Source organism: Diplotaxodon limnothrissa, linkage group LG23, assembly GCF_057381915.1.
Source record: "Diplotaxodon limnothrissa isolate DT_005_m linkage group LG23, D_limnothrissa_male_GT1.1, whole genome shotgun sequence".
NCBI classification, from domain to species: Eukaryota; Metazoa; Chordata; class Actinopteri; order Cichliformes; family Cichlidae; genus Diplotaxodon; species Diplotaxodon limnothrissa.
Genome location: NC_140617.1, coordinates 47,302,119 through 47,327,631, shown reverse-complemented (window position 1 = coordinate 47,327,631; position 25,513 = coordinate 47,302,119). Strand labels below are relative to the sequence as shown.

At 42.6% G+C, this 25,513-nt stretch overlaps 2 protein-coding genes and 18 non-coding genes across 20 annotated transcripts; 10 read left to right on the top strand and 10 right to left on the bottom strand.

The window, feature by feature from the left end:
• Positions 1–538: 538 nt before the first annotated feature.
• On the bottom strand, positions 539–657 carry LOC146608892 (5S ribosomal RNA). The gene has a single exon (XR_014905182.1). It is a non-coding gene; the product is annotated as a 5S ribosomal RNA (ribosomal RNA).
• Positions 658–1,017: 360 nt separating this feature from the next.
• On the top strand, positions 1,018–1,136 carry LOC146608891 (5S ribosomal RNA). Its single transcript, XR_014905240.1, has one exon. It is a non-coding gene; the product is annotated as a 5S ribosomal RNA (ribosomal RNA).
• Positions 1,137–1,982: 846 nt separating this feature from the next.
• On the bottom strand, positions 1,983–2,101 carry LOC146608890 (5S ribosomal RNA). The gene has a single exon (XR_014905181.1). It is a non-coding gene; the product is annotated as a 5S ribosomal RNA (ribosomal RNA).
• Positions 2,102–2,461: 360 nt separating this feature from the next.
• LOC146608889 (5S ribosomal RNA) lies at positions 2,462–2,580 on the top strand. The gene has a single exon (XR_014905239.1). It is a non-coding gene; the product is annotated as a 5S ribosomal RNA (ribosomal RNA).
• Positions 2,581–3,426: 846 nt separating this feature from the next.
• Positions 3,427–3,545, bottom strand: LOC146608888 (5S ribosomal RNA). Its single transcript, XR_014905180.1, has one exon. It is a non-coding gene; the product is annotated as a 5S ribosomal RNA (ribosomal RNA).
• A 360-nt stretch (positions 3,546–3,905) lies between these two features.
• LOC146608887 (5S ribosomal RNA) lies at positions 3,906–4,024 on the top strand. Its single transcript, XR_014905238.1, has one exon. It is a non-coding gene; the product is annotated as a 5S ribosomal RNA (ribosomal RNA).
• Positions 4,025–4,870: 846 nt separating this feature from the next.
• LOC146608886 (5S ribosomal RNA) lies at positions 4,871–4,989 on the bottom strand. The gene has a single exon (XR_014905179.1). It is a non-coding gene; the product is annotated as a 5S ribosomal RNA (ribosomal RNA).
• A 360-nt stretch (positions 4,990–5,349) lies between these two features.
• Positions 5,350–5,468, top strand: LOC146608885 (5S ribosomal RNA). Its single transcript, XR_014905237.1, has one exon. It is a non-coding gene; the product is annotated as a 5S ribosomal RNA (ribosomal RNA).
• Positions 5,469–6,314: 846 nt separating this feature from the next.
• LOC146608884 (5S ribosomal RNA) lies at positions 6,315–6,433 on the bottom strand. Its single transcript, XR_014905178.1, has one exon. It is a non-coding gene; the product is annotated as a 5S ribosomal RNA (ribosomal RNA).
• A 360-nt stretch (positions 6,434–6,793) lies between these two features.
• LOC146608883 (5S ribosomal RNA) lies at positions 6,794–6,912 on the top strand. Its single transcript, XR_014905154.1, has one exon. It is a non-coding gene; the product is annotated as a 5S ribosomal RNA (ribosomal RNA).
• Positions 6,913–7,758: 846 nt separating this feature from the next.
• On the bottom strand, positions 7,759–7,877 carry LOC146608882 (5S ribosomal RNA). The gene has a single exon (XR_014905177.1). It is a non-coding gene; the product is annotated as a 5S ribosomal RNA (ribosomal RNA).
• Positions 7,878–8,237: 360 nt separating this feature from the next.
• Positions 8,238–8,356, top strand: LOC146608881 (5S ribosomal RNA). Its single transcript, XR_014905236.1, has one exon. It is a non-coding gene; the product is annotated as a 5S ribosomal RNA (ribosomal RNA).
• An 846-nt stretch (positions 8,357–9,202) lies between these two features.
• LOC146608880 (5S ribosomal RNA) lies at positions 9,203–9,321 on the bottom strand. The gene has a single exon (XR_014905176.1). It is a non-coding gene; the product is annotated as a 5S ribosomal RNA (ribosomal RNA).
• Positions 9,322–9,681: 360 nt separating this feature from the next.
• On the top strand, positions 9,682–9,800 carry LOC146608879 (5S ribosomal RNA). Its single transcript, XR_014905153.1, has one exon. It is a non-coding gene; the product is annotated as a 5S ribosomal RNA (ribosomal RNA).
• Positions 9,801–10,646: 846 nt separating this feature from the next.
• On the bottom strand, positions 10,647–10,765 carry LOC146608878 (5S ribosomal RNA). The gene has a single exon (XR_014905175.1). It is a non-coding gene; the product is annotated as a 5S ribosomal RNA (ribosomal RNA).
• Positions 10,766–11,125: 360 nt separating this feature from the next.
• On the top strand, positions 11,126–11,244 carry LOC146608877 (5S ribosomal RNA). Its single transcript, XR_014905264.1, has one exon. It is a non-coding gene; the product is annotated as a 5S ribosomal RNA (ribosomal RNA).
• Positions 11,245–12,090: 846 nt separating this feature from the next.
• Positions 12,091–12,209, bottom strand: LOC146608876 (5S ribosomal RNA). Its single transcript, XR_014905174.1, has one exon. It is a non-coding gene; the product is annotated as a 5S ribosomal RNA (ribosomal RNA).
• A 360-nt stretch (positions 12,210–12,569) lies between these two features.
• LOC146608875 (5S ribosomal RNA) lies at positions 12,570–12,688 on the top strand. Its single transcript, XR_014905263.1, has one exon. It is a non-coding gene; the product is annotated as a 5S ribosomal RNA (ribosomal RNA).
• Positions 12,689–14,436: 1,748 nt separating this feature from the next.
• On the bottom strand, positions 14,437–15,971 carry LOC146608874 (uncharacterized). The gene is made up of 4 exons (XM_085348984.1): positions 15,642–15,971; positions 15,473–15,538; positions 15,260–15,340; positions 14,437–14,835 (listed from the first exon to the last, which is right to left on the bottom strand). Exons 1-4 carry the CDS (start codon positions 15,969–15,971, stop codon positions 14,473–14,475), a joined length of 840 nt encoding a protein of 279 aa, XP_085205110.1. The 3' UTR covers positions 14,437–14,472.
• Positions 15,972–17,819: 1,848 nt separating this feature from the next.
• LOC146608873 (lymphocyte function-associated antigen 3-like) lies at positions 17,820–25,406 on the top strand. Its single transcript, XM_085348068.1, has 11 exons — positions 17,820–18,045; positions 18,587–18,748; positions 18,831–18,956; positions 19,081–19,241; positions 19,323–19,431; positions 19,528–19,626; positions 21,957–21,977; positions 22,560–22,580; positions 22,743–22,769; positions 22,868–22,924; positions 23,325–25,406. Exons 1-11 carry the CDS (start codon positions 17,967–17,969, stop codon positions 23,348–23,350), a joined length of 888 nt encoding a protein of 295 aa, XP_085204194.1. The 5' UTR covers positions 17,820–17,966; the 3' UTR covers positions 23,351–25,406.
• The last annotated feature ends 107 nt before the right edge of the window (positions 25,407–25,513 follow it).

The following is a 25,513-nucleotide window of genomic DNA, read 5'->3' as shown; positions in this document are numbered from 1 at the left end:
CGAAGAGTACTGAATAAATGCGCATCAGTGTGCTACCCTGAGCAGGGAACACGATATCATGGAGTTTCTAACACGGAGCAAGGTGAAGGTGACGCTACTATGCAGGACCGCCCCTGCTTAGCTTCAGAGATCAGATGAGAACAGGCTGGTATGGCCATAAGTGAGAGGCTTCCTCGACAACGGGGTTCATGTACATACTGTAACCCATTTATTGGGATTTAAAAAACAATTTAGAGTGAAGGATATTGATTAGTTTCTACTTTTTTTAATAGCTGCACATGGCAACACAGTTATAATGCATACTTAATGCTGCAATATTCACGTCATAAACAATTGTGAGTCTTTGCACAAAAACATCTACAGTTGCTCTGTGCATGTACAGTGATATTGATGTAACGCTTGAAGAATTTGACATTACTACATGAGCGGAAGAGCTCTTTGCGCAACACTCACTAACCATCCTATTGGAAAATGAGCTTAAAGAGTGCCTCACATCCGTTTCAACATTTAAACTGTCATTTGTGTGTTGAAGTGCAAAAGCTTACGGCACCTGGTATTCCCAGGGGGTCTCCCATCCAAGTACTGACCAGGCCCGACCCAGCTTGGCTTCCGAGATCAGACGAGATCGGGCGTGTTCAGGGTGGCGTGGCCGTAAGCGAGGGACTGCTTCACAAACAGCCTCTTTATACATGCTGTGATGACACAGTCATGCTTACGTTTTTTTAATGTCCTGTATATAAGTTGAATTGTCCAAAGCACAAAAATGTTGCACTTCCAAATGGTCCTAACACACTGTGTGCTCTGTGTCACTTTAACACTGTGCTGTGAGAAACGAACATGTGTTATTATGGTGACGTTACCGCGGGAAAAGCATTTTTGCAGCTCAGCGTTGAAGCTGCAGTTCGCAAAAAAGGTTTGCATGTTTTCCCTGTAACATGTGAAGCTTAGCACAATACTATATTTTAAAGTGCGTGACATTTGCCAAGTATAAAAGGTCTTTTATAGCGGGCTTCTCTCGCTTACGGCCATACCACCCTGAACACGCCCGATCTCGTCTGATCTCGGAAGCTAAGCAGGGTCGGGCCTGGTCAGTACTTGGATGGGAGACCGCCTGGGAATACCAGGTGCTGTAAGCTTTTGCACTTCCACACACAAACTGCAGAGGGCGCCGCTGCTCACTCAGTGGAGGCAGCTTCAGGAAAAGCTTCATGACAACGCTCCTCATTGCATTTCGCTTTTGTGCAAAACAAAAAAACAACAACAACCAAATATTTAGGAAATACACAAACTTATTTATTCTGTAAATGTACAAAATCTCTGTGGCTAGTCCGTCTGGCCTCAGTCGAGAGGAACTTGTTAACCTTGTAGTTTGCAGCGGGCGCAGTGTCAGCCTGACACCCATGTGCAACCAGTTTGAACTCTTATTGGCTGCCGACTGCGGTCCCGAAGAGTACTGAATAAATGCGCATCAGTGTGCTACCCTGAGCAGGGAACACGATATCATGGAGTTTCTAACACGGAGCAAGGTGAAGGTGACGCTACTATGCAGGACCGCCCCTGCTTAGCTTCAGAGATCAGATGAGAACAGGCTGGTATGGCCATAAGTGAGAGGCTTCCTCGACAACGGGGGTCATGTACATACTGTAACCCATTTATTGGGATTTAAAAAACAATTTAGAGTGAAGGATATTGATTAGTTTCTACTTTTTTTAATAGCTGCACATGACAACACAGTTATAATGCATACTTAATGCTGCAATATTCACGTCATAAACAATTGTGAGTCTTTGCACAAAAACATCTACAGGTGCTCTGTGCATGTACAGTGATATTGATGTAACGCTTGAAGAATTTGACATTACTACATGAGCGGAAGAGCTCTTTGCGCAACACTCACTAACCATCCTATTGGAAAATGAGCTTAAAGAGTGCCTCACATCCGTTTCAACATTTAAACTGTCATTTGTGTGTTGAAGTGCAAAAGCTTACGGCACCTGGTATTCCCAGGGGGTCTCCCATCCAAGTACTGACCAGGCCCGACCCAGCTTGGCTTCCGAGATCAGACGAGATCGGGCGTGTTCAGGGTGGCGTGGCCGTAAGCGAGGGACTGCTTCACAAACAGCCTCTTTATACATGCTGTGATGACACAGTCATGCTTACGTTTTTTTAATGTCCTGTATATAAGTTGAATTGTCCAAAGCACAAAAATGTTGCACTTCCAAATGGTCCTAACACACTGTGTGCTCTGTGTCACTTTAACACTGTGCTGTGAGAAACGAACATGTGTTATTATGGTGACGTTACCGCGGGAAAAGCATTTTTGCAGCTCAGCGTTGAAGCTGCAGTTCGCAAAAAAGGTTTGCATGTTTTCCCTGTAACATGTGAAGCTTAGCACAATACTATATTTTAAAGTGCGTGACATTTGCCAAGTATAAAAGGTCTTTTATAGCGGGCTTCTCTCGCTTACGGCCATACCACCCTGAACACGCCCGATCTCGTCTGATCTCGGAAGCTAAGCAGGGTCGGGCCTGGTCAGTACTTGGATGGGAGACCGCCTGGGAATACCAGGTGCTGTAAGCTTTTGCACTTCCACACACAAACTGCAGAGGGCGCCGCTGCTCACTCAGTGGAGGCAGCTTCAGGAAAAGCTTCATGACAACGCTCCTCATTGCATTTCGCTTTTGTGCAAAACAAAAAAACAACAACAACCAAATATTTAGGAAATACACAAACTTATTTATTCTGTAAATGTACAAAATCTCTGTGGCTAGTCCGTCTGGCCTCAGTCGAGAGGAACTTGTTAACCTTGTAGTTTGCAGCGGGCGCAGTGTCAGCCTGACACCCATGTGCAACCAGTTTGAACTCTTATTGGCTGCCGACTGCGGTCCCGAAGAGTACTGAATAAATGCGCATCAGTGTGCTACCCTGAGCAGGGAACACGATATCATGGAGTTTCTAACACGGAGCAAGGTGAAGGTGACGCTACTATGCAGGACCGCCCCTGCTTAGCTTCAGAGATCAGATGAGAACAGGCTGGTATGGCCATAAGTGAGAGGCTTCCTCGACAACGGGGGTCATGTACATACTGTAACCCATTTATTGGGATTTAAAAAACAATTTAGAGTGAAGGATATTGATTAGTTTCTACTTTTTTTAATAGCTGCACATGGCAACACAGTTATAATGCATACTTAATGCTGCAATATTCACGTCATAAACAATTGTGAGTCTTTGCACAAAAACATCTACAGTTGCTCTGTGCATGTACAGTGATATTGATGTAACGCTTGAAGAATTTGACATTACTACATGAGCGGAAGAGCTCTTTGCGCAACACTCACTAACCATCCTATTGGAAAATGAGCTTAAAGAGTGCCTCACATCCGTTTCAACATTTAAACTGTCATTTGTGTGTTGAAGTGCAAAAGCTTACGGCACCTGGTATTCCCAGGGGGTCTCCCATCCAAGTACTGACCAGGCCCGACCCAGCTTGGCTTCCGAGATCAGACGAGATCGGGCGTGTTCAGGGTGGCGTGGCCGTAAGCGAGGGACTGCTTCACAAACAGCCTCTTTATACATGCTGTGATGACACAGTCATGCTTACGTTTTTTTAATGTCCTGTATATAAGTTGAATTGTCCAAAGCACAAAAATGTTGCACTTCCAAATGGTCCTAACACACTGTGTGCTCTGTGTCACTTTAACACTGTGCTGTGAGAAACGAACATGTGTTATTATGGTGACGTTACCGCGGGAAAAGCATTTTTGCAGCTCAGCGTTGAAGCTGCAGTTCGCAAAAAAGGTTTGCATGTTTTCCCTGTAACATGTGAAGCTTAGCACAATACTATATTTTAAAGTGCGTGACATTTGCCAAGTATAAAAGGTCTTTTATAGCGGGCTTCTCTCGCTTACGGCCATACCACCCTGAACACGCCCGATCTCGTCTGATCTCGGAAGCTAAGCAGGGTCGGGCCTGGTCAGTACTTGGATGGGAGACCGCCTGGGAATACCAGGTGCTGTAAGCTTTTGCACTTCCACACACAAACTGCAGAGGGCGCCGCTGCTCACTCAGTGGAGGCAGCTTCAGGAAAAGCTTCATGACAACGCTCCTCATTGCATTTCGCTTTTGTGCAAAACAAAAAAACAACAACAACCAAATATTTAGGAAATACACAAACTTATTTATTCTGTAAATGTACAAAATCTCTGTGGCTAGTCCGTCTGGCCTCAGTCGAGAGGAACTTGTTAACCTTGTAGTTTGCAGCGGGCGCAGTGTCAGCCTGACACCCATGTGCAACCAGTTTGAACTCTTATTGGCTGCCGACTGCGGTCCCGAAGAGTACTGAATAAATGCGCATCAGTGTGCTACCCTGAGCAGGGAACACGATATCATGGAGTTTCTAACACGGAGCAAGGTGAAGGTGACGCTACTATGCAGGACCGCCCCTGCTTAGCTTCAGAGATCAGATGAGAACAGGCTGGTATGGCCATAAGTGAGAGGCTTCCTCGACAACGGGGGTCATGTACATACTGTAACCCATTTATTGGGATTTAAAAAACAATTTAGAGTGAAGGATATTGATTAGTTTCTACTTTTTTTAATAGCTGCACATGACAACACAGTTATAATGCATACTTAATGCTGCAATATTCACGTCATAAACAATTGTGAGTCTTTGCACAAAAACATCTACAGGTGCTCTGTGCATGTACAGTGATATTGATGTAACGCTTGAAGAATTTGACATTACTACATGAGCGGAAGAGCTCTTTGCGCAACACTCACTAACCATCCTATTGGAAAATGAGCTTAAAGAGTGCCTCACATCCGTTTCAACATTTAAACTGTCATTTGTGTGTTGAAGTGCAAAAGCTTACGGCACCTGGTATTCCCAGGGGGTCTCCCATCCAAGTACTGACCAGGCCCGACCCAGCTTGGCTTCCGAGATCAGACGAGATCGGGCGTGTTCAGGGTGGCGTGGCCGTAAGCGAGGGACTGCTTCACAAACAGCCTCTTTATACATGCTGTGATGACACAGTCATGCTTACGTTTTTTTAATGTCCTGTATATAAGTTGAATTGTCCAAAGCACAAAAATGTTGCACTTCCAAATGGTCCTAACACACTGTGTGCTCTGTGTCACTTTAACACTGTGCTGTGAGAAACGAACATGTGTTATTATGGTGACGTTACCGCGGGAAAAGCATTTTTGCAGCTCAGCGTTGAAGCTGCAGTTCGCAAAAAAGGTTTGCATGTTTTCCCTGTAACATGTGAAGCTTAGCACAATACTATATTTTAAAGTGCGTGACATTTGCCAAGTATAAAAGGTCTTTTATAGCGGGCTTCTCTCGCTTACGGCCATACCACCCTGAACACGCCCGATCTCGTCTGATCTCGGAAGCTAAGCAGGGTCGGGCCTGGTCAGTACTTGGATGGGAGACCGCCTGGGAATACCAGGTGCTGTAAGCTTTTGCACTTCCACACACAAACTGCAGAGGGCGCCGCTGCTCACTCAGTGGAGGCAGCTTCAGGAAAAGCTTCATGACAACGCTCCTCATTGCATTTCGCTTTTGTGCAAAACAAAAAAACAACAACAACCAAATATTTAGGAAATACACAAACTTATTTATTCTGTAAATGTACAAAATCTCTGTGGCTAGTCCGTCTGGCCTCAGTCGAGAGGAACTTGTTAACCTTGTAGTTTGCAGCGGGCGCAGTGTCAGCCTGACACCCATGTGCAACCAGTTTGAACTCTTATTGGCTGCCGACTGCGGTCCCGAAGAGTACTGAATAAATGCGCATCAGTGTGCTACCCTGAGCAGGGAACACGATAGCATGGAGTTTCTAACACGGAGCAAGGTGAAGGTGACGCTACTATGCAGGACCGCCCCTGCTTAGCTTCAGAGATCAGATGAGAACAGGCTGGTATGGCCATAAGTGAGAGGCTTCCTCGACAACGGGGTTCATGTAGATACTGTAACCCATTTATTGGGATTTAAAAAACAATTTAGAGTGAAGGATATTGATTAGTTTCTACTTTTTTTAATAGCTGCACATGACAACACAGTTATAATGCATACTTAATGCTGCAATATTCACGTCATAAACAATTGTGAGTCTTTGCACAAAAACATCTACAGGTGCTCTGTGCATGTACAGTGATATTGATGTAACGCTTGAAGAATTTGACATTACTACATGAGCGGAAGAGCTCTTTGCGCAACACTCACTAACCATCCTATTGGAAAATGAGCTTAAAGAGTGCCTCACATCCGTTTCAACATTTAAACTGTCATTTGTGTGTTGAAGTGCAAAAGCTTACGGCACCTGGTATTCCCAGGGGGTCTCCCATCCAAGTACTGACCAGGCCCGACCCAGCTTGGCTTCCGAGATCAGACGAGATCGGGCGTGTTCAGGGTGGCGTGGCCGTAAGCGAGGGACTGCTTCACAAACAGCCTCTTTATACATGCTGTGATGACACAGTCATGCTTACGTTTTTTTAATGTCCTGTATATAAGTTGAATTGTCCAAAGCACAAAAATGTTGCACTTCCAAATGGTCCTAACACACTGTGTGCTCTGTGTCACTTTAACACTGTGCTGTGAGAAACGAACATGTGTTATTATGGTGACGTTACCGCGGGAAAAGCATTTTTGCAGCTCAGCGTTGAAGCTGCAGTTCGCAAAAAAGGTTTGCATGTTTTCCCTGTAACATGTGAAGCTTAGCACAATACTATATTTTAAAGTGCGTGACATTTGCCAAGTATAAAAGGTCTTTTATAGCGGGCTTCTCTCGCTTACGGCCATACCACCCTGAACACGCCCGATCTCGTCTGATCTCGGAAGCTAAGCAGGGTCGGCCCTGGTCAGTACTTGGATGGGAGACCGCCTGGGAATACCAGGTGCTGTAAGCTTTTGCACTTCCACACACAAACTGCAGAGGGCGCCGCTGCTCACTCAGTGGAGGCAGCTTCAGGAAAAGCTTCATGACAACGCTCCTCATTGCATTTCGCTTTTGTGCAAAACAAAAAAACAACAACAACCAAATATTTAGGAAATACACAAACTTATTTATTCTGTAAATGTACAAAATCTCTGTGGCTAGTCCGTCTGGCCTCAGTCGAGAGGAACTTGTTAACCTTGTAGTTTGCAGCGGGCGCAGTGTCAGCCTGACACCCATGTGCAACCAGTTTGAACTCTTATTGGCTGCCGACTGCGGTCCCGAAGAGTACTGAATAAATGCGCATCAGTGTGCTACCCTGAGCAGGGAACACGATATCATGGAGTTTCTAACACGGAGCAAGGTGAAGGTGACGCTACTATGCAGGACCGCCCCTGCTTAGCTTCAGAGATCAGATGAGAACAGGCTGGTATGGCCATAAGTGAGAGGCTTCCTCGACAACGGGGTTCATGTACATACTGTAACCCATTTATTGGGATTTAAAAAACAATTTAGAGTGAAGGATATTGATTAGTTTCTACTTTTTTTAATAGCTGCACATGGCAACACAGTTATAATGCATACTTAATGCTGCAATATTCACGTCATAAACAATTGTGAGTCTTTGCACAAAAACATCTACAGTTGCTCTGTGCATGTACAGTGATATTGATGTAACGCTTGAAGAATTTGACATTACTACATGAGCGGAAGAGCTCTTTGCGCAACACTCACTAACCATCCTATTGGAAAATGAGCTTAAAGAGTGCCTCACATCCGTTTCAACATTTAAACTGTCATTTGTGTGTTGAAGTGCAAAAGCTTACGGCACCTGGTATTCCCAGGGGGTCTCCCATCCAAGTACTGACCAGGCCCGACCCAGCTTGGCTTCCGAGATCAGACGAGATCGGGCGTGTTCAGGGTGGCGTGGCCGTAAGCGAGGGACTGCTTCACAAACAGCCTCTTTATACATGCTGTGATGACACAGTCATGCTTACGTTTTTTTAATGTCCTGTATATAAGTTGAATTGTCCAAAGCACAAAAATGTTGCACTTCCAAATGGTCCTAACACACTGTGTGCTCTGTGTCACTTTAACACTGTGCTGTGAGAAACGAACATGTGTTATTATGGTGACGTTACCGCGGGAAAAGCATTTTTGCAGCTCAGCGTTGAAGCTGCAGTTCGCAAAAAAGGTTTGCATGTTTTCCCTGTAACATGTGAAGCTTAGCACAATACTATATTTTAAAGTGCGTGACATTTGCCAAGTATAAAAGGTCTTTTATAGCGGGCTTCTCTCGCTTACGGCCATACCACCCTGAACACGCCCGATCTCGTCTGATCTCGGAAGCTAAGCAGGGTCGGGCCTGGTCAGTACTTGGATGGGAGACCGCCTGGGAATACCAGGTGCTGTAAGCTTTTGCACTTCCACACACAAACTGCAGAGGGCGCCGCTGCTCACTCAGTGGAGGCAGCTTCAGGAAAAGCTTCATGACAACGCTCCTCATTGCATTTCGCTTTTGTGCAAAACAAAAAAACAACAACAACCAAATATTTAGGAAATACACAAACTTATTTATTCTGTAAATGTACAAAATCTCTGTGGCTAGTCCGTCTGGCCTCAGTCGAGAGGAACTTGTTAACCTTGTAGTTTGCAGCGGGCGCAGTGTCAGCCTGACACCCATGTGCAACCAGTTTGAACTCTTATTGGCTGCCGACTGCGGTCCCGAAGAGTACTGAATAAATGCGCATCAGTGTGCTACCCTGAGCAGGGAACACGATATCATGGAGTTTCTAACACGGAGCAAGGTGAAGGTGACGCTACTATGCAGGACCGCCCCTGCTTAGCTTCAGAGATCAGATGAGAACAGGCTGGTATGGCCATAAGTGAGAGGCTTCCTCGACAACGGGGGTCATGTACATACTGTAACCCATTTATTGGGATTTAAAAAACAATTTAGAGTGAAGGATATTGATTAGTTTCTACTTTTTTTAATAGCTGCACATGACAACACAGTTATAATGCATACTTAATGCTGCAATATTCACGTCATAAACAATTGTGAGTCTTTGCACAAAAACATCTACAGGTGCTCTGTGCATGTACAGTGATATTGATGTAACGCTTGAAGAATTTGACATTACTACATGAGCGGAAGAGCTCTTTGCGCAACACTCACTAACCATCCTATTGGAAAATGAGCTTAAAGAGTGCCTCACATCCGTTTCAACATTTAAACTGTCATTTGTGTGTTGAAGTGCAAAAGCTTACGGCACCTGGTATTCCCAGGGGGTCTCCCATCCAAGTACTGACCAGGCCCGACCCAGCTTGGCTTCCGAGATCAGACGAGATCGGGCGTGTTCAGGGTGGCGTGGCCGTAAGCGAGGGACTGCTTCACAAACAGCCTCTTTATACATGCTGTGATGACACAGTCATGCTTACGTTTTTTTAATGTCCTGTATATAAGTTGAATTGTCCAAAGCACAAAAATGTTGCACTTCCAAATGGTCCTAACACACTGTGTGCTCTGTGTCACTTTAACACTGTGCTGTGAGAAACGAACATGTGTTATTATGGTGACGTTACCGCGGGAAAAGCATTTTTGCAGCTCAGCGTTGAAGCTGCAGTTCGCAAAAAAGGTTTGCATGTTTTCCCTGTAACATGTGAAGCTTAGCACAATACTATATTTTAAAGTGCGTGACATTTGCCAAGTATAAAAGGTCTTTTATAGCGGGCTTCTCTCGCTTACGGCCATACCACCCTGAACACGCCCGATCTCGTCTGATCTCGGAAGCTAAGCAGGGTCGGCCCTGGTCAGTACTTGGATGGGAGACCGCCTGGGAATACCAGGTGCTGTAAGCTTTTGCACTTCCACACACAAACTGCAGAGGGCGCCGCTGCTCACTCAGTGGAGGCAGCTTCAGGAAAAGCTTCATGACAACGCTCCTCATTGCATTTCGCTTTTGTGCAAAACAAAAAAACAACAACAACCAAATATTTAGGAAATACACAAACTTATTTATTCTGTAAATGTACAAAATCTCTGTGGCTAGTCCGTCTGGCCTCAGTCGAGAGGAACTTGTTAACCTTGTAGTTTGCAGCGGGCGCAGTGTCAACCTGACACCCATGTGCAACCAGTTTGAACTCTTATTGGCTGCCGACTGCGGTCCCGAAGAGTACTGAATAAATGCGCATCAGTGTGCTACCCTGAGCAGGGAACACGATAGCATGGAGTTTCTAACACGGAGCAAGGTGAAGGTGACGCTACTATGCAGGACCGCCCCTGCTTAGCTTCAGAGATCAGATGAGAACAGGCTGGTATGGCCATAAGTGAGAGGCTTCCTCGACAACGGGGGTCATGTACATACTGTAACCCATTTATTGGGATTTAAAAAACAATTTAGAGTGAAGGATATTGATTAGTTTCTACTTTTTTTAATAGCTGCACATGGCAACACAGTTATAATGCATACTTAATGCTGCAATATTCACGTCATAAACAATTGTGAGTCTTTGCACAAAAACATCTACAGTTGCTCTGTGCATGTACAGTGATATTGATGTAACGCTTGAAGAATTTGACATTACTACATGAGCGGAAGAGCTCTTTGCGCAACACTCACTAACCATCCTATTGGAAAATGAGCTTAAAGAGTGCCTCACATCCGTTTCAACATTTAAACTGTCATTTGTGTGTTGAAGTGCAAAAGCTTACGGCACCTGGTATTCCCAGGGGGTCTCCCATCCAAGTACTGACCAGGCCCGACCCAGCTTGGCTTCCGAGATCAGACGAGATCGGGCGTGTTCAGGGTGGCGTGGCCGTAAGCGAGGGACTGCTTCACAAACAGCCTCTTTATACATGCTGTGATGACACAGTCATGCTTACGTTTTTTTAATGTCCTGTATATAAGTTGAATTGTCCAAAGCACAAAAATGTTGCACTTCCAAATGGTCCTAACACACTGTGTGCTCTGTGTCACTTTAACACTGTGCTGTGAGAAACGAACATGTGTTATTATGGTGACGTTACCGCGGGAAAAGCATTTTTGCAGCTCAGCGTTGAAGCTGCAGTTCGCAAAAAAGGTTTGCATGTTTTCCCTGTAACATGTGAAGCTTAGCACAATACTATATTTTAAAGTGCGTGACATTTGCCAAGTATAAAAGGTCTTTTATAGCGGGCTTCTCTCGCTTACGGCCATACCACCCTGAACACGCCCGATCTCGTCTGATCTCGGAAGCTAAGCAGGGTCGGGCCTGGTCAGTACTTGGATGGGACACCGCCTGGGAATACCAGGTGCTGTAAGCTTTTGCACTTCCACACACAAACTGCAGAGGGCGCCGCTGCTCACTCAGTGGAGGCAGCTTCAGGAAAAGCTTCATGACAACGCTCCTCATTGCATTTCGCTTTTGTGCAAAACAAAAAAACAACAACAACCAAATATTTAGGAAATACACAAACTTATTTATTCTGTAAATGTACAAAATCTCTGTGGCTAGTCCGTCTGGCCTCAGTCGAGAGGAACTTGTTAACCTTGTAGTTTGCAGCGGGCGCAGTGTCAGCCTGACACCCATGTGCAACCAGTTTGAACTCTTATTGGCTGCCGACTGCGGTCCCGAAGAGTACTGAATAAATGCGCATCAGTGTGCTACCCTGAGCAGGGAACACGATATCATGGAGTTTCTAACACGGAGCAAGGTGAAGGTGACGCTACTATGCAGGACCGCCCCTGCTTAGCTTCAGAGATCAGATGAGAACAGGCTGGTATGGCCATAAGTGAGAGGCTTCCTCGACAACGGGGGTCATGTACATACTGTAACCCATTTATTGGGATTTAAAAAACAATTTAGAGTGAAGGATATTGATTAGTTTCTACTTTTTTTAATAGCTGCACATGACAACACAGTTATAATGCATACTTAATGCTGCAATATTCACGTCATAAACAATTGTGAGTCTTTGCACAAAAACATCTACAGGTGCTCTGTGCATGTACAGTGATATTGATGTAACGCTTGAAGAATTTGACATTACTACATGAGCGGAAGAGCTCTTTGCGCAACACTCACTAACCATCCTATTGGAAAATGAGCTTAAAGAGTGCCTCACATCCGTTTCAACATTTAAACTGTCATTTGTGTGTTGAAGTGCAAAAGCTTACGGCACCTGGTATTCCCAGGGGGTCTCCCATCCAAGTACTGACCAGGCCCGACCCAGCTTGGCTTCCGAGATCAGACGAGATCGGGCGTGTTCAGGGTGGCGTGGCCGTAAGCGAGGGACTGCTTCACAAACAGCCTCTTTATACATGCTGTGATGACACAGTCATGCTTACGTTTTTTTAATGTCCTGTATATAAGTTGAATTGTCCAAAGCACAAAAATGTTGCACTTCCAAATGGTCCTAACACACTGTGTGCTCTGTGTCACTTTAACACTGTGCTGTGAGAAACGAACATGTGTTATTATGGTGACGTTACCGCGGGAAAAGCATTTTTGCAGCTCAGCGTTGAAGCTGCAGTTCGCAAAAAAGGTTTGCATGTTTTCCCTGTAACATGTGAAGCTTAGCACAATACTATATTTTAAAGTGCGTGACATTTGCCAAGTATAAAAGGTCTTTTATAGCGGGCTTCTCTCGCTTACGGCCATACCACCCTGAACACGCCCGATCTCGTCTGATCTCGGAAGCTAAGCAGGGTCGGGCCTGGTCAGTACTTGGATGGGACACCGCCTGGGAATACCAGGTGCTGTAAGCTTTTGCACTTCCACACACAAACTGCAGAGGGCGCCGCTGCTCACTCAGTGGAGGCAGCTTCAGGAAAAGCTTCATGACAACGCTCCTCATTGCATTTCGCTTTTGTGCAAAACAAAAAAACAACAACAACCAAATATTTAGGAAATACACAAACTTATTTATTCTGTAAATGTACAAAATCTCTGTGGCCTCAGTCGAGAGGAACTTGTTAACCTTGTAGTTTGCAGCGGGCGCAGTGTCAACCTGACACCCATGTGCAACCAGTTTGAACTCTTATTGGCTGCCGACTGCGGTCCTGAAGAGTACTGAATAAATGCGCATCAGTGTGCTACCCTGAGCAGGGAACACGATATCATGGAGTTTCTAACACGGAGCAAGGTGAAGGTGACGCTACTATGCAGGACCGCCCCTGCTTAGCTTCAGAGATCAGATGAGAACAGGCTGGTATGGCCGTGACGCTACTATCCAGACTACTGCAAGACTAAAACCAGCTTAATAAAGCTATTTTAACAGCAGGCCTCATGGGTTTTAACTGCAAACTTGACTTTGTAGTCTCAAACAACAGAATCCAGAAACGACACCGATATCTAATAACTGTAATAATTCGAGACTTTAAAACAAGAAGTTTTAGGGACTTCAGTTTCAAAATGGCTATTCTTGTTTCTCCCAGAGTGAGAAAAGCATCACATCTACTCTTCCATTCAGCTGAGTGATTCCTACAAATCTTAATATTCATTACATTATATGTAGATGACTGGCTGGATTTGAACAGTTCATTGTAAAAGGCAGAACAGTATTTTGCTATTAATTTAGGATATGTAATCACACTATTAACAATAGGTTTATGAATGGAATTGAACTGTTCCTGTTGCTTTTTCAGATTTAAAAAAAAAGAAAGAAATAAGCTGTGCATTGTTCTCCTTTTTCTAACAGCTGTCTGCTAGCTCTCACATTATGAGACATAAATCATTAGCAATTTCACAGAGATGTGCACATGTTAAATTACTGCTCTAATTACTAAGAAATCGGGCTGTTTCAAATTTAAAAATTTTGCAGTAAACAAATTGTTTTCTGTAGTTTCTTGAAAGGAAAAGTGGGAAGCTAATTTCTTTATACGAGCAATACTACCCTGATTTTCATTAGGCTTTAAACGTACATTCAACAAAGTCTCGACATTAAAGACGACTTGTTGGGCCAGAGCAGTCAGCTATTATCGGACTGGCGCTGTGGCAAAACACCAGTGACCATGATCAAGATACACTTGCCAGTGTTATGGTGTGTACAGTGTAGTAACAGTGCTCTTTCCCGTTGTCTATGCAAACTACAAAGAGCTGCGACATCCTGGTAACTCTTGTCTTGCTTCTCATCATCGTCACAGTATTAGTTCCTAAATCAAAGTCAGTCTTCTAGTGTACCAGACAAACAAAGCACATAATTATAAATAAAAGTTCAAAGATTTTATAAATATACACTACATATTTAATATAAACATATAATATATACATTTGTGCTATACTAATTCCTGTATTTTTGTAATAAGGCTATTGTGGGACTTGGCGGATGTATGTGCACACGTATAAACTAAACACTTGACAACTATAAAAATGTCCTGAAACTGTCAGCAACAGTGTAGCGAGCGCACACTTCACAGCATGCTGTCAGAGAAACTCTCAGCTTCTCTCTACGAGCCTCACAGACAAAAGCAGAAGATGGAAGCAAAGATTTTATGATATTAAGAACAACGCGTAAGAATGGATGAAAAAAAAGAACAACAAAGACGTGTCATCAGGTTTTCTTGTTGTCATTTGTTGTTTGCAGCTCGAAAGCTTGTTGACGGAAGTTGCTCAACAGCGCCATCACCTGTGCCATGGCATCTGCCCGCATTTTGTCCGGCAATGTCCGCAGCCCCTTTGCGACCACGATTCCAAAGTAGTGCGATTCGTCCAGCTCATCCCCTTGCACAGCACACATGTCACGTAATGCTGCCATTTTGGAGCAGTCCGTTAGCAGGTCTTTTATGGAGGTGGTGGCGTGGTCCTCATCGTGTTCCTTCCTTTTATTAGGCCGGCTTTGTGGGGTCGGGGTGATGCAGCGCCGCGTCGGGCTGCCCTCGGACCTGGAGGGGCTCGGCAGAGTCGACTCCATCAACTGCAACGAAACAGAATGGGAAATTACTAGTCAAGGAAGCATCATCAAGCAGTTATTAACCTTACCATAATGACTGCATTGTATGGACCACATCTCCTCCTCAGTGGGTGAAGATGAATTTGCAGAAACATATCTGACATGAGGCAATTATTAATAACTTTTTCCAAAAAATAATTCTTTTAATTTCCACATATATTATGTTTATTTCATCATCACCTTGTCAATGTAATGTTACATTCTCCATTTGTGTATGTGTATATTCCCATTTTTTCCATATGTAAATATGGTTCTGTTAAGTGTTTATAAGCAACCAAGTTTTTGTCATCTGATTATACACAGTGCTATAACAAATATATTTAAAATAGCATAATAGATGAACCACACATGTCTGTGCCAGTCAGGCTAGTCCTGTAAAAGCTCTTACTTGTATTTCGCCTCCCTGGCTGCTGTTGTGTGGTGACGGTCCAGGGGATGCTGCAGCTGAACTCTGGGATTTATCGGGATACTAAAGGAAAAAAGCACCAGTGTAAAAATACTGAGATTCAGTAACACCACCAAACACTTCCGCTATGACTGTACATAGCTAAACATACAGGTGAAGGGCATCAAAACATCACACACAAACAGGAACACTTACAGGGTTAGCCATGTCTTCCAGCACCTGGGCCGGCCCTGCGGGGGAGGATGAGAAGTCTTCGGGACTCTATTAAGGACACATGAACTGTAAAAAACCCAAACCTTCTTATAGTTTGTTTATTTTTATTTATTTATTTTTCTGCACAGCTGGAAGTTATTGCGTCTCGTACCTCTATTGTGTACCTCGTCACGGCATTCCTGTGTTTCACGTACCCGTCCAGCCACGACAGGGACTTCAGCAGCGGAGGGGTTCTCGCTGGTCTCGCTGGCTGGCTGCTTTTGCTGTTGAACTTTTTCTTGGCCCGAACATACCTGTCCCGAAGTTGCTTCCACTTCTCGCGGCATTTGTCCGGCTCTGTCTGGAGGGCGGCTGCTATTTCTTGCCACGACTTGATGCTAACGTGCGGGTTCTTGTAATACTTGTGTCCAGGGTCATAAAGGTTGTGGTGTAACGCAATTTGTTCAGCTAACTGTTCCTCGAAACTTTCGAGCGCCTGCATTTTTGTCCACTTCCGTGAAGCTTTTCTCTTTCCCGGGTCAACTCAGTGTTTCAACCAATCAGCATTCGATCTACGTCTAGCGTCATCAACATCGATACGCGCTGTTTTTTTTTTAAATTATTATTATTATTATTATTATTATTATTATTATTATTATTATTATTATGTGATTGTGTTTTGTTTAAAGTATTTTAATTTATTAAAATAAATCACATTTTGGGTTGTCTAGACCAAAATATTAAATTTAGCTCCACAAGGGCCTGATATCCCCTTGCGAGGACATTATACTGCTTCTGTTTTATCAAAATTTAAAATGAATGTCTTCATATGTGGCTCTTACGGTATTTTTCTTAGAAACAAATATCGGGTAAAAAAAATCTGGTGATTCTTTGTTTTTACATTCATGAGGTCCCAATCAGCCCAAATATCAAAGACAAATTAAAAATACATGCCATGGAAGAGTTCGGGTCTTAGGAGGTTAAGGATCAGATGGAAATACTGCAGGAAGCTTTGTGATACCTTCACTTTTCTCTGACAGGGGCTCCCAGTCAGTGTGTGTGACAAGTTTACACTGCTAATAATGGACAAACTGACAGCTCAACCACTGAAATGTGGTTAAATATTGATTTTCACCCTAGTCCCTCTGTTATATTTCAAAAGGATTAAAATAATTACTACAGTGTCCACTCTTTCAGGAAACGTGTGTAGTCTGTTTCAGTTTCATCCTTTTGAAAAGCTCCTTTCTTTATCACCAGGATTCATTAAAACAGGTAGGAACCACATAGGGATTTCATTGTGTTTGTGATAACCACTAGAACCTAAAACATTGAAAGAAAAAACTATTTGAAAACTCTTTTGGGTGCAATCTACTTGGTTATATTTTCATTTGACTTTTGACAGCATTTTTAAGATTTACTTTTTGTCTTTCGGTTCACTGTTAATTCTTCTTTACTTATATGAAATGAAATGTCTTTTGCCATTTATTTGGGAAGTTATTTTAACTTTAATTTCAGTGGTTAAGATAAGATAAGATAAGATAAGATAAGATAAGATAAGATAACCTTTATTAGTCCCACACGTGGGAAATTTGTTTTGTCACAGCAGGAAGTGGACAGTGCAAAAGTTATGAGGCAAAAATTAGAATACAATAAGAATAAATACAGTACACAACTGTACAGAATAGAATAAAATACTATATACAGTAGAATACAATAAAATAAATATACAATAAGATAAAAATAGAATACAAATACAAATACTATATACAACTGAGTAAAATACAACGATGACAGAAAAGACACTGGGACACAAAAGAGCATTTATATTGTACAATCAACAGTCAAAGTAAATAAAGTGAATGCTGTAATTTAAATAAAGCACTTTTCTGAATTTAATAAGACCTGAGATTAAAAAACAAATACCTGTAGTACAGCAAAGGGAAGCATTACTCCTCTTTATCAGAGTTGACTGGAGTGGGTATGAGAAATGTTGGTCACTAGTAAGTGTGCTGCAATATGAGTTTTTATCTCATAACCACAGGATGCATATCTCTGAAGACGTAAATAAGATTGAGGGGAGCTTTTTCTTAGGTTGCAGTAACACATTATTGTCGCCAGGGGGAGAAAAACTACGTTTGTTTTTTTGTTTTTTTTTTAACTTTCCATTTACTTTCTAAAAAGTACTTTAACTTTGCTTAACCTCGTTTAAAGTTAGTTTTATTGGTATCAAACGCTTTATGGTGATTATCCAACAATATAACCACGTTTGGGTGTTAGTTACAGAGGCATGTCCGGGTTCCGGTGGGGACTCCCACCCTGCTTTCATTTCATCGTTTTTTTCCGCCCTGCGCTGTTCGGTGTTTATGCTAGCTTAACCGTTTAGGCTAGCTCGTCTGAACTACTGTGCGTTTAGTTTTTGACTTTGAGTTTATCTGGCATGTTTCTCGGTACTTCCAGCCTGGAGTTTTCGTTGTTTATGACCGTTTAAGTGACGAAGATGTGGCATTCAGAGACGCTAATCGTGTCGCTCGGCTGTTTGTGTGTCCTAGCTGCCGTGTCTCCTTCAGTACATGCGGGTAAGTCTGCTGTCCTCTTGAAGGATCCTTAAAGCAGCTCGTTTTGTAGCACATAGTGAAAATTGTGTTTTTGCGGAGTGGGTGGGTGTTTTTATGAAAGCTGAATCGTAGTTTAGTGATTTTCCCTGTTTGTGACCCCACCCAGTGCAAACCGGCGTTCACATAGTGTTTTCAGCCAGTTTCTTACAGTCAACAAAAGCTAGCACACCAGGACTGAGTCCTTATGGACTCCAGAATAGAGGAGGTGAACTGGAAGCTACAGCTGTAACAGCATGTGTCAAACAACAGGTGATAAATAAGTCAGGATTAGTTAGCATACAATGAGACAGACAGCAGCACGATGCATGTTTGAAATGCCAAAGCACTTTTATAGAAACGTGTTGTATGTGTGCAGTTTAGCTTTATTCAGAATGAAACTTTCACACTACTTTAAAGAATTAGTCACTTTTTCCTAAAGAACAGTTTGATCTTCATTATTGAATATGTGACCAGTCACTAATATAAACTTTAAAGTTTTTAATCTGATCATTTATCTGGGCAGATACTACAGTCTATGGAAAAGTGGGAGGAGAAGCTGTCCTAAAACCACCTGCCAACTCTGTGTCTGGCCCCATCACACAAATCTCATGGAAAGAAGGTTCTAACAAAGCCATGGAGTGGGAGACAGGAGATACGAATGCAACAGGCTATCGTCAGTTTCGTGGTAAGCTGTGTTAGTGGTGCAGTGGTCCCATCTTTGATTATCAGTGATGAGTTAAAGGTAACAGTATCATATATGTTTGAAGATCGTGGCCACCTGGACACTTCCACTGGTGTGATGACGATCAGCGGTCTGTTACATAATGACAGCAACAGCTACACACCCGAGATCAACAACAGGCGACTCACTCCAGTTAGCCTCGTCGTCCTCTGTAAGTGGATAAATCAAACTGTGTTCAGCTTATCAAGTAAAACTGAAAGTGTTTAGTATGTTACATCAAAACTAATGAAAGTGAATCACATGATGAATTTTCCTGTTTCCTTTTCTAACAACAGCTCCCGTCCCTGTACCCAGTGTTAACAAATCCTGTGATGAGAGCAAATGTGAGTTGATCTGTGAAGGAACCACAGCCAGAGCCACTCCAGTCAGCTACACGTGGATGTCAGATGATACTGGGAAGCATGTTTCATCTGGGAAACAATATACTGTTCATAAGGTATTTTAAGTAGACTTTAGAAGGTGCGAAGACTTCTTCTCTGTGGTTTCAATTATATTAACAATTTCACTGCATTTCCAGGTGAACAGTTCAATCAGTTATGAGTTGAGCTGTGAGATAGAAAACCCAATCAGCCGGGAGAGAAGTGAACCGATCACCATCTCTTCAGACTCATTCTCTGTGATATCTCGTGAGTTATTTCTGTAAAACACTCCTTTCAAACTTATTAATGCTACAGGTCATCAACGTTGAAAAGCCACTTACTGCTGCTGTCATTATTTTACAGCACCTGGAGGAGGTCCAAACATTTACATGGGACTTACAGTGCTCATCGTGCTGCTGGTTGTCGTCACACTGCTGGTTGCCTTTCATAAATGGAAAACAGGTGACAAAATAAATACAGTCTTTTATCAGCATATTGATATTCAGTATTGTGATTCCCCCTGTCCCCCAAACTCATAGGCTCAGATGTAGGGGTGGGTAGTGTTTAGGTTTTATCCGATACCAGTACCAAACCAGTACTTTTGAAACGGTGCTGGTGCTTAAAGAATGGAGAACACAAACTTTGTCCAAAAACCTCTCATGTTCAGCTGTTTTTTTTTGTAAAAAGATAACAATGTTAGCCTTTTCTGCAGCTATGGGGCATATATGGTATCACTCTTGGCTGGAAGCTTAAACAATGGAAAAAACACAAACTTTGTCCAAAAACCTCTCATGTTCAGCTGTTTTCCACTTTTTCTTTGGTCATTTTAGCCTTTTTGGCCAGGTTGAAGGGAGTATCTGCCATCAAACAAGAAGACAGCCGCATGTAGCTATGATGATGTTTGCTAGTTCACCTTACTGCATTAATGTAATAACGTGGTTAGCCTACTCAACGTAAATTACACACGAACAACATTAAGCTACTCACGCAGAGAAGAACGGCTGCTGCTGCATCATCATCCTCATCATTTCTGCTACACTGGCAGGGCTAGGGGCCAGGACTCTCCTCTTCGGGTTCTTAGGGGATGTTGCTAACTCCGAATCCGATAACAGGCACCACACCTGCAGTAGATGTGCTCGGTGTGAGGTCTCGCAGCAAGCTATCAAATACGGCGCATTTCTCGGCTTTTTAAAAAAACGCTATGCGTCGCCAGGTGTTTCATCGGATTCGAGGTGTTACCTCCTTTGACAGTATCACAGTATCAGCTTAAAGCACTTGTTGCTGCTGAGTTTGCATCTTTTGCTGTGAAGTACAGCCAGACTTTGACAGCTTCGCCTTGGGCATTTTTAATCTGTAGCTCTGCTCTAAAAGAACGTACGTACCTGGCCCCGCCTACTATCCTCGGAAACGTAAAACGATTGGCTAGAATCTGAAGTGTATCACAGCTCAGGGGGGGAAAAAGCACAGAAATAAAGCACCAAAATGTGCGCTACTTTTCGGTCTGGTTACTACCATTTATGCCATAATGGCACCAGATACCGGTACCCATCCCTACTCAGATTCCAGCAGAATATTTTAAAAAATGACCTTGACCATGAAATGAACCTCAATGTAATTCAAAACTACAACAGTCTCCTCAGCTTGCTAATGCTTACAGCTTGCTGTTAAAAGACAAGCTAATGCAACATGTTAGGAAAGATGCTCTGTAGTAATTTATTTAAACGCATTGCTGGCATCGAGCTTAAACAAAGCATATACACATGTTCACCTCCTCAGCTGCTCGTTATATATACACATATGGCAAAGGTGGCTGCTGAATGAGAAAGAAAGGTGACTAAAGTGACTTTGATGTGGTTATTGGTGCCAGATGAGTCTTTCACAAGCTGGTAATCTACTTGGATTTTCAAGTTTTCAGAGCTCTATGTGTCTAAATGTCTCATTGTTGTCAGTGCTCAGACTGCTTCCAGCTGAAGATAACAGCAAGTCAAATAACCTCTCACAACCAAATTATGCTTGAATGTTTCCAGCAACTTGTTGAATTTGTGCCATTAAAATTTTCAGACAGTTTTGAAGGCAACAGATGGCCTCACATTTGACTCTAGAATACTTTGGTATACAGAGGAGTTCATTGTCGACTCGATAACCACAAGGTACCCAGATCATGTGGCTACAAAACCACCTCAAACCATCACTCTTCCACTATCGTGATGACAGTTGAGGTTTGTGTGCTGATCTGCTTTGCTTAATTTTCACCAAATGTGGTGCTGTGCTTAATGGCCGAACATGTCCACTTCAGTCCAACCATCCAAAGTATGTTTTTCTGATGTCTTGTGGTTTATTCAGATGCAGTTTTACAAACCTAATCCCCGCTGCCATGTTCATTTAGAATGAAGACACTTTCATACAAACAACACACACGCGTTCAGTGTTTTGCTAATTGAGACCAGTAGAGTCTGAGATGTAGCTCTTGGGTTTTTTGGAATTTCACGTCTGACTGGAGTGAATTTGTTCAGGTGGAAGACACCTGAATGCTCCAGACCGACACACCGTCAAAACCTCTGATTTTAAAGAGGGGCTCACATTTGCTGGTGATTGATTAATTAGTGCATTTGGCAAAAGGGGATTCAACCCGATATTAGCGAGTAACAAATTAAGTCGCTAGTGAGTGTAGGGTTTGTCCCAGATCTTTCAGAATAAGGGTTTTTCGTTTAAGTCTATTTGAGGTTGTATTTGAGTTTCATTTCTGGTGGATCGCTAATCTAATGTTGTAATTTTCTTTTGATTTCTTCCAGGAATGTGGTTTTTTGAAAAAGGTAAGAAGTCTAAAACAAAGTGCTTCCTAAACAAATCTGAAGCTGAAAAGTAAACATTTACTTGATTTGCTTTGTCAGTTACTCTCTATTTTAAAATGGTGAATTAGTTGTGAATGCTATCTGATATTTTCAGTCAGTTTAAGAATACATGACATGTGATTCATCTTTAGACTGGAGCGTTAGTTTTACAAACCACGTGCCCGTGGTGGATCTTGGTAACACGAACAACATGGAGAGACGTGCAAACAGTTTGTGTTGTACATAAATGATCTCAGAACGTGACTGAAGGAGCATTTCTCTTCAGTTTCAGCTCTAATGTTGAAACCATCACAGCTGAAGCTTTAACAGAACTGACTGGCTTCAAGAAATGCTGCAGCGTTTTAGTGAACGTGGATGTATTTTTAGTTCAAAATCAGATTCTCTGATCAGGCAGTGAAATGCAGCATAATAACAGCATCGTAAAGAAAATATTGTCCTTTTTTATGATATAAATATCAAAGTGTTGGCAGCTCAGTGATGACCACGAACAATAAAACAAAAACTGGTGTCTTTAACTGTCCTTTGCTGTAATTCTCTCTGCAGAGTCCATGCCGTGGGAAGGAGGTCAGTAACAAATCATTTATAGCCCTTTTTTTTTTTTTTTTTTTTAAATCAGTGTCTATTAGAAAGTAGAACTCAGAAACACCCGTGGTTCTTCTGTGTGCTGTTTCTTGTTAATGTCATTGTTCTTTATGTTTTGTTTTTGGGGTTTTTCATCCACTTCAGATTTCTGGAGGAGTGATGAACATCAGAGTAAGTTTCAGCCCAAAATTGTATTTTTTTATGTTCACAGTGGGGCTTTGTGTGGGATTAAAAAGCTGATGTGTATATTTCTGTCATTAAAATAACAGGAGCTCCTGCAGCTAACGGCACCACTGCTCAACAACGAAACGATGAACAAACTGAAGGTAAAACTGTCTCAAACTACTTAAACAGCAGTAAATCGCTCTGGGTATAGAGTTTATAAAGGACGTGTTTAGCATATCTCCAGCTCTGTGGTTTGATCTTGGACTCTGTGGAAGCTGCTTCGACTGACTCACAGCTTTAAAAATACTTATTCATCATATACTGTCCCTCAGTTCATTTCCTTTCTCACTTCCTTTTCTGCTCCATGTGAGCCACCTTTCATCTTTTCGTCCTCCTCTCACAAATGTATGGTTTAGTCACATGATACAGAGCTGAGAGTTGCGGGCACCTGAATCGGCGTTTAATTTAATTTAAAACTTTGGCCATATTTATAAGGCCTTCAGGTTTTTAACAGCTGTGTGTAACTTTTTTCTTCTTTGTCTTCTTTTTGAAATCTGTCAGAGGAGACGCCAATGACCAACGGCTAAACATCAAGTAAGGACGGGTCAGGCGGAAACTGAGATGATCTGAAAGATCCAAACAGAAACTGAAAATGTTTAAGAATGTCAAGAAGTGCAGACGTACAATGGACGTTCGCCGGGGGAGGCTCCAAACCACACACCAGTAAAACGAGTTTTACTTGGTTGTTGTTTTAATTTGTCTAGAGACTTGAAATGAATGAATCATGTAATATTTTGAAGTCATTTCCATCAGAAGAAGACTCCGCTTTGTTCTTCGTGTGCCCTGCATTGTTACTGTGAACACATTTAAAGCGGACAGGAAGTGCTACATGTATACAGGCTGATTTACAGCATCGAGTCCCACTTTTAAAAAATGGCTATGAAGCTGGATTTAATAATAATATGTGTATAAGGTTTTTAGTGCCATCTTGTGCCAGTATGGAAAGTGATGTTATGTGGTTGGTTGGTGCTAATAGACTTACATTAGTTTATGTTGTAGTGAGTTTTATGTTAAAGTACCAAGGATGTATTGTCCCCTTTCACTCTCTGTCTCTTCAGCACGAAGTGGTCGTTCATTATTGGCTAGCTGCACTGAAATATGGGACTCCACCAGTTAGCCGTATTGTTCGGGTTTGTAGAGCACTTTATAAATGAGCAGAGCTTGTTGGAGTTAGGTGGACTAGTGATTTACAAGGACGAGAAGCTTCAGTCTGACACTGTCCCCGTTGTCTTTGATTTTTCCTCCTTTGGTTGGATGCAGACACACGGCACACAATCAGCTGGCAGAGCAGATGTTCAGAGGATGTGAAGCGTTGTTTTATGCAGTAAAACAGTCTTTCTTTCCTCAAACACGCCCAACCAGTTTACAACATAAGTTACTACATGCCCATCTCAAACACATCAGGAATCCTGAGATTCTGCAGGGGGAACAGAGTGATGTGTAGAACAGGAACATCAGAGGGAAAGTTGCTACACTCGTTGGAGTGAGTGAGATGATGATGTCAGTGCATTACTTCATACTAGAAGTGGGGAAAATCAAAACCCTAATATAAGTGAAGGAGAGCGTAACATGGAGACTTTTTCCTCTGTGGACATGCTGATGGACGTCAGGATTTCCATGTGCATTGGTAAGAAAAATAGTTATATTTGTAACTGTTGTTGTAAAACAGTTCTGTCACTCAGTAGTTCACATATACTAAAGCCATTTTCCAGTTACCTCAGCAATCTTGCATTCCAGTAGGAAATTTGGGAAAACCAGAGAAACCGGGTTCATTTTGATTCTTAGCAGGATGCAACCATTCGGGGGGGGTGCTTATTAAGAACACAGCTGTGGCCCCTTCGTGGATAGAGCCTGTTCAGTGCTGTGAGTATGATTATAGGATTCATCTGTGAAATCACAGCAGTGGCAGTCCAGATTAATAAGTTTTACGTTTTTACTGCTGTTTACATTCACTTCCGCCATCTTGGATTGTTAAGTCACAGTTGGTGGGGCTGATCTGACGTTTCAGGATGACAGATTAGAGTAGGGCTCCACAGTGTAAATCAGCCTTTATAAATGTAGTGTTTCATGTTCACTTTAATCCGATGTTTAATCTGACATGAAAGTATTGTTTTGTTTTCTGTCCTGCTTAAAGCTGCTGAAGTATTTTAATTACTAGCTTTTACTATTAAAAACACTACAGATGTAGTTAGATGTAAAAAGGTAACTTGAATGAGATGTGACAGGAGTCAAGCTTAAAGCAGATCTCCAAGATTTTCCATAGAGGCAAAAAACATTTTAAACAATAGCAGGAAACTCAGCAAAGTGCCATTTCCTGTGATTGACTGCATACCTGACACCGAATGGCACGTCGACCACGTTAAAGAGGTACGCTGGGGGATGATTTATAATAAGAGCCAGGTGTGGTGCAGCCTCGCAGTGTGGAGGGGAGGATGTTAAACTGGCAGCTTCTGGCGGCAAAAGGGACGCCATTGTTTGGTTTGGGCCGCAGGGTCAAACAACAGTCAATGCTTTGTACAGTTAATGCATATGTGTGCGCTTCTGGGAAAATTGAAGCTTGGACAAAGTTGCAGGTTTTTTATTTACGTGTCTTATTATTTCTATTAATTCATCTTCGAACATAGATCTTATTTGGCTTGTCTTCTCTGTTACAGTGAATTATTTTTGTTACAGTTTTTTTTTTTTTTTTT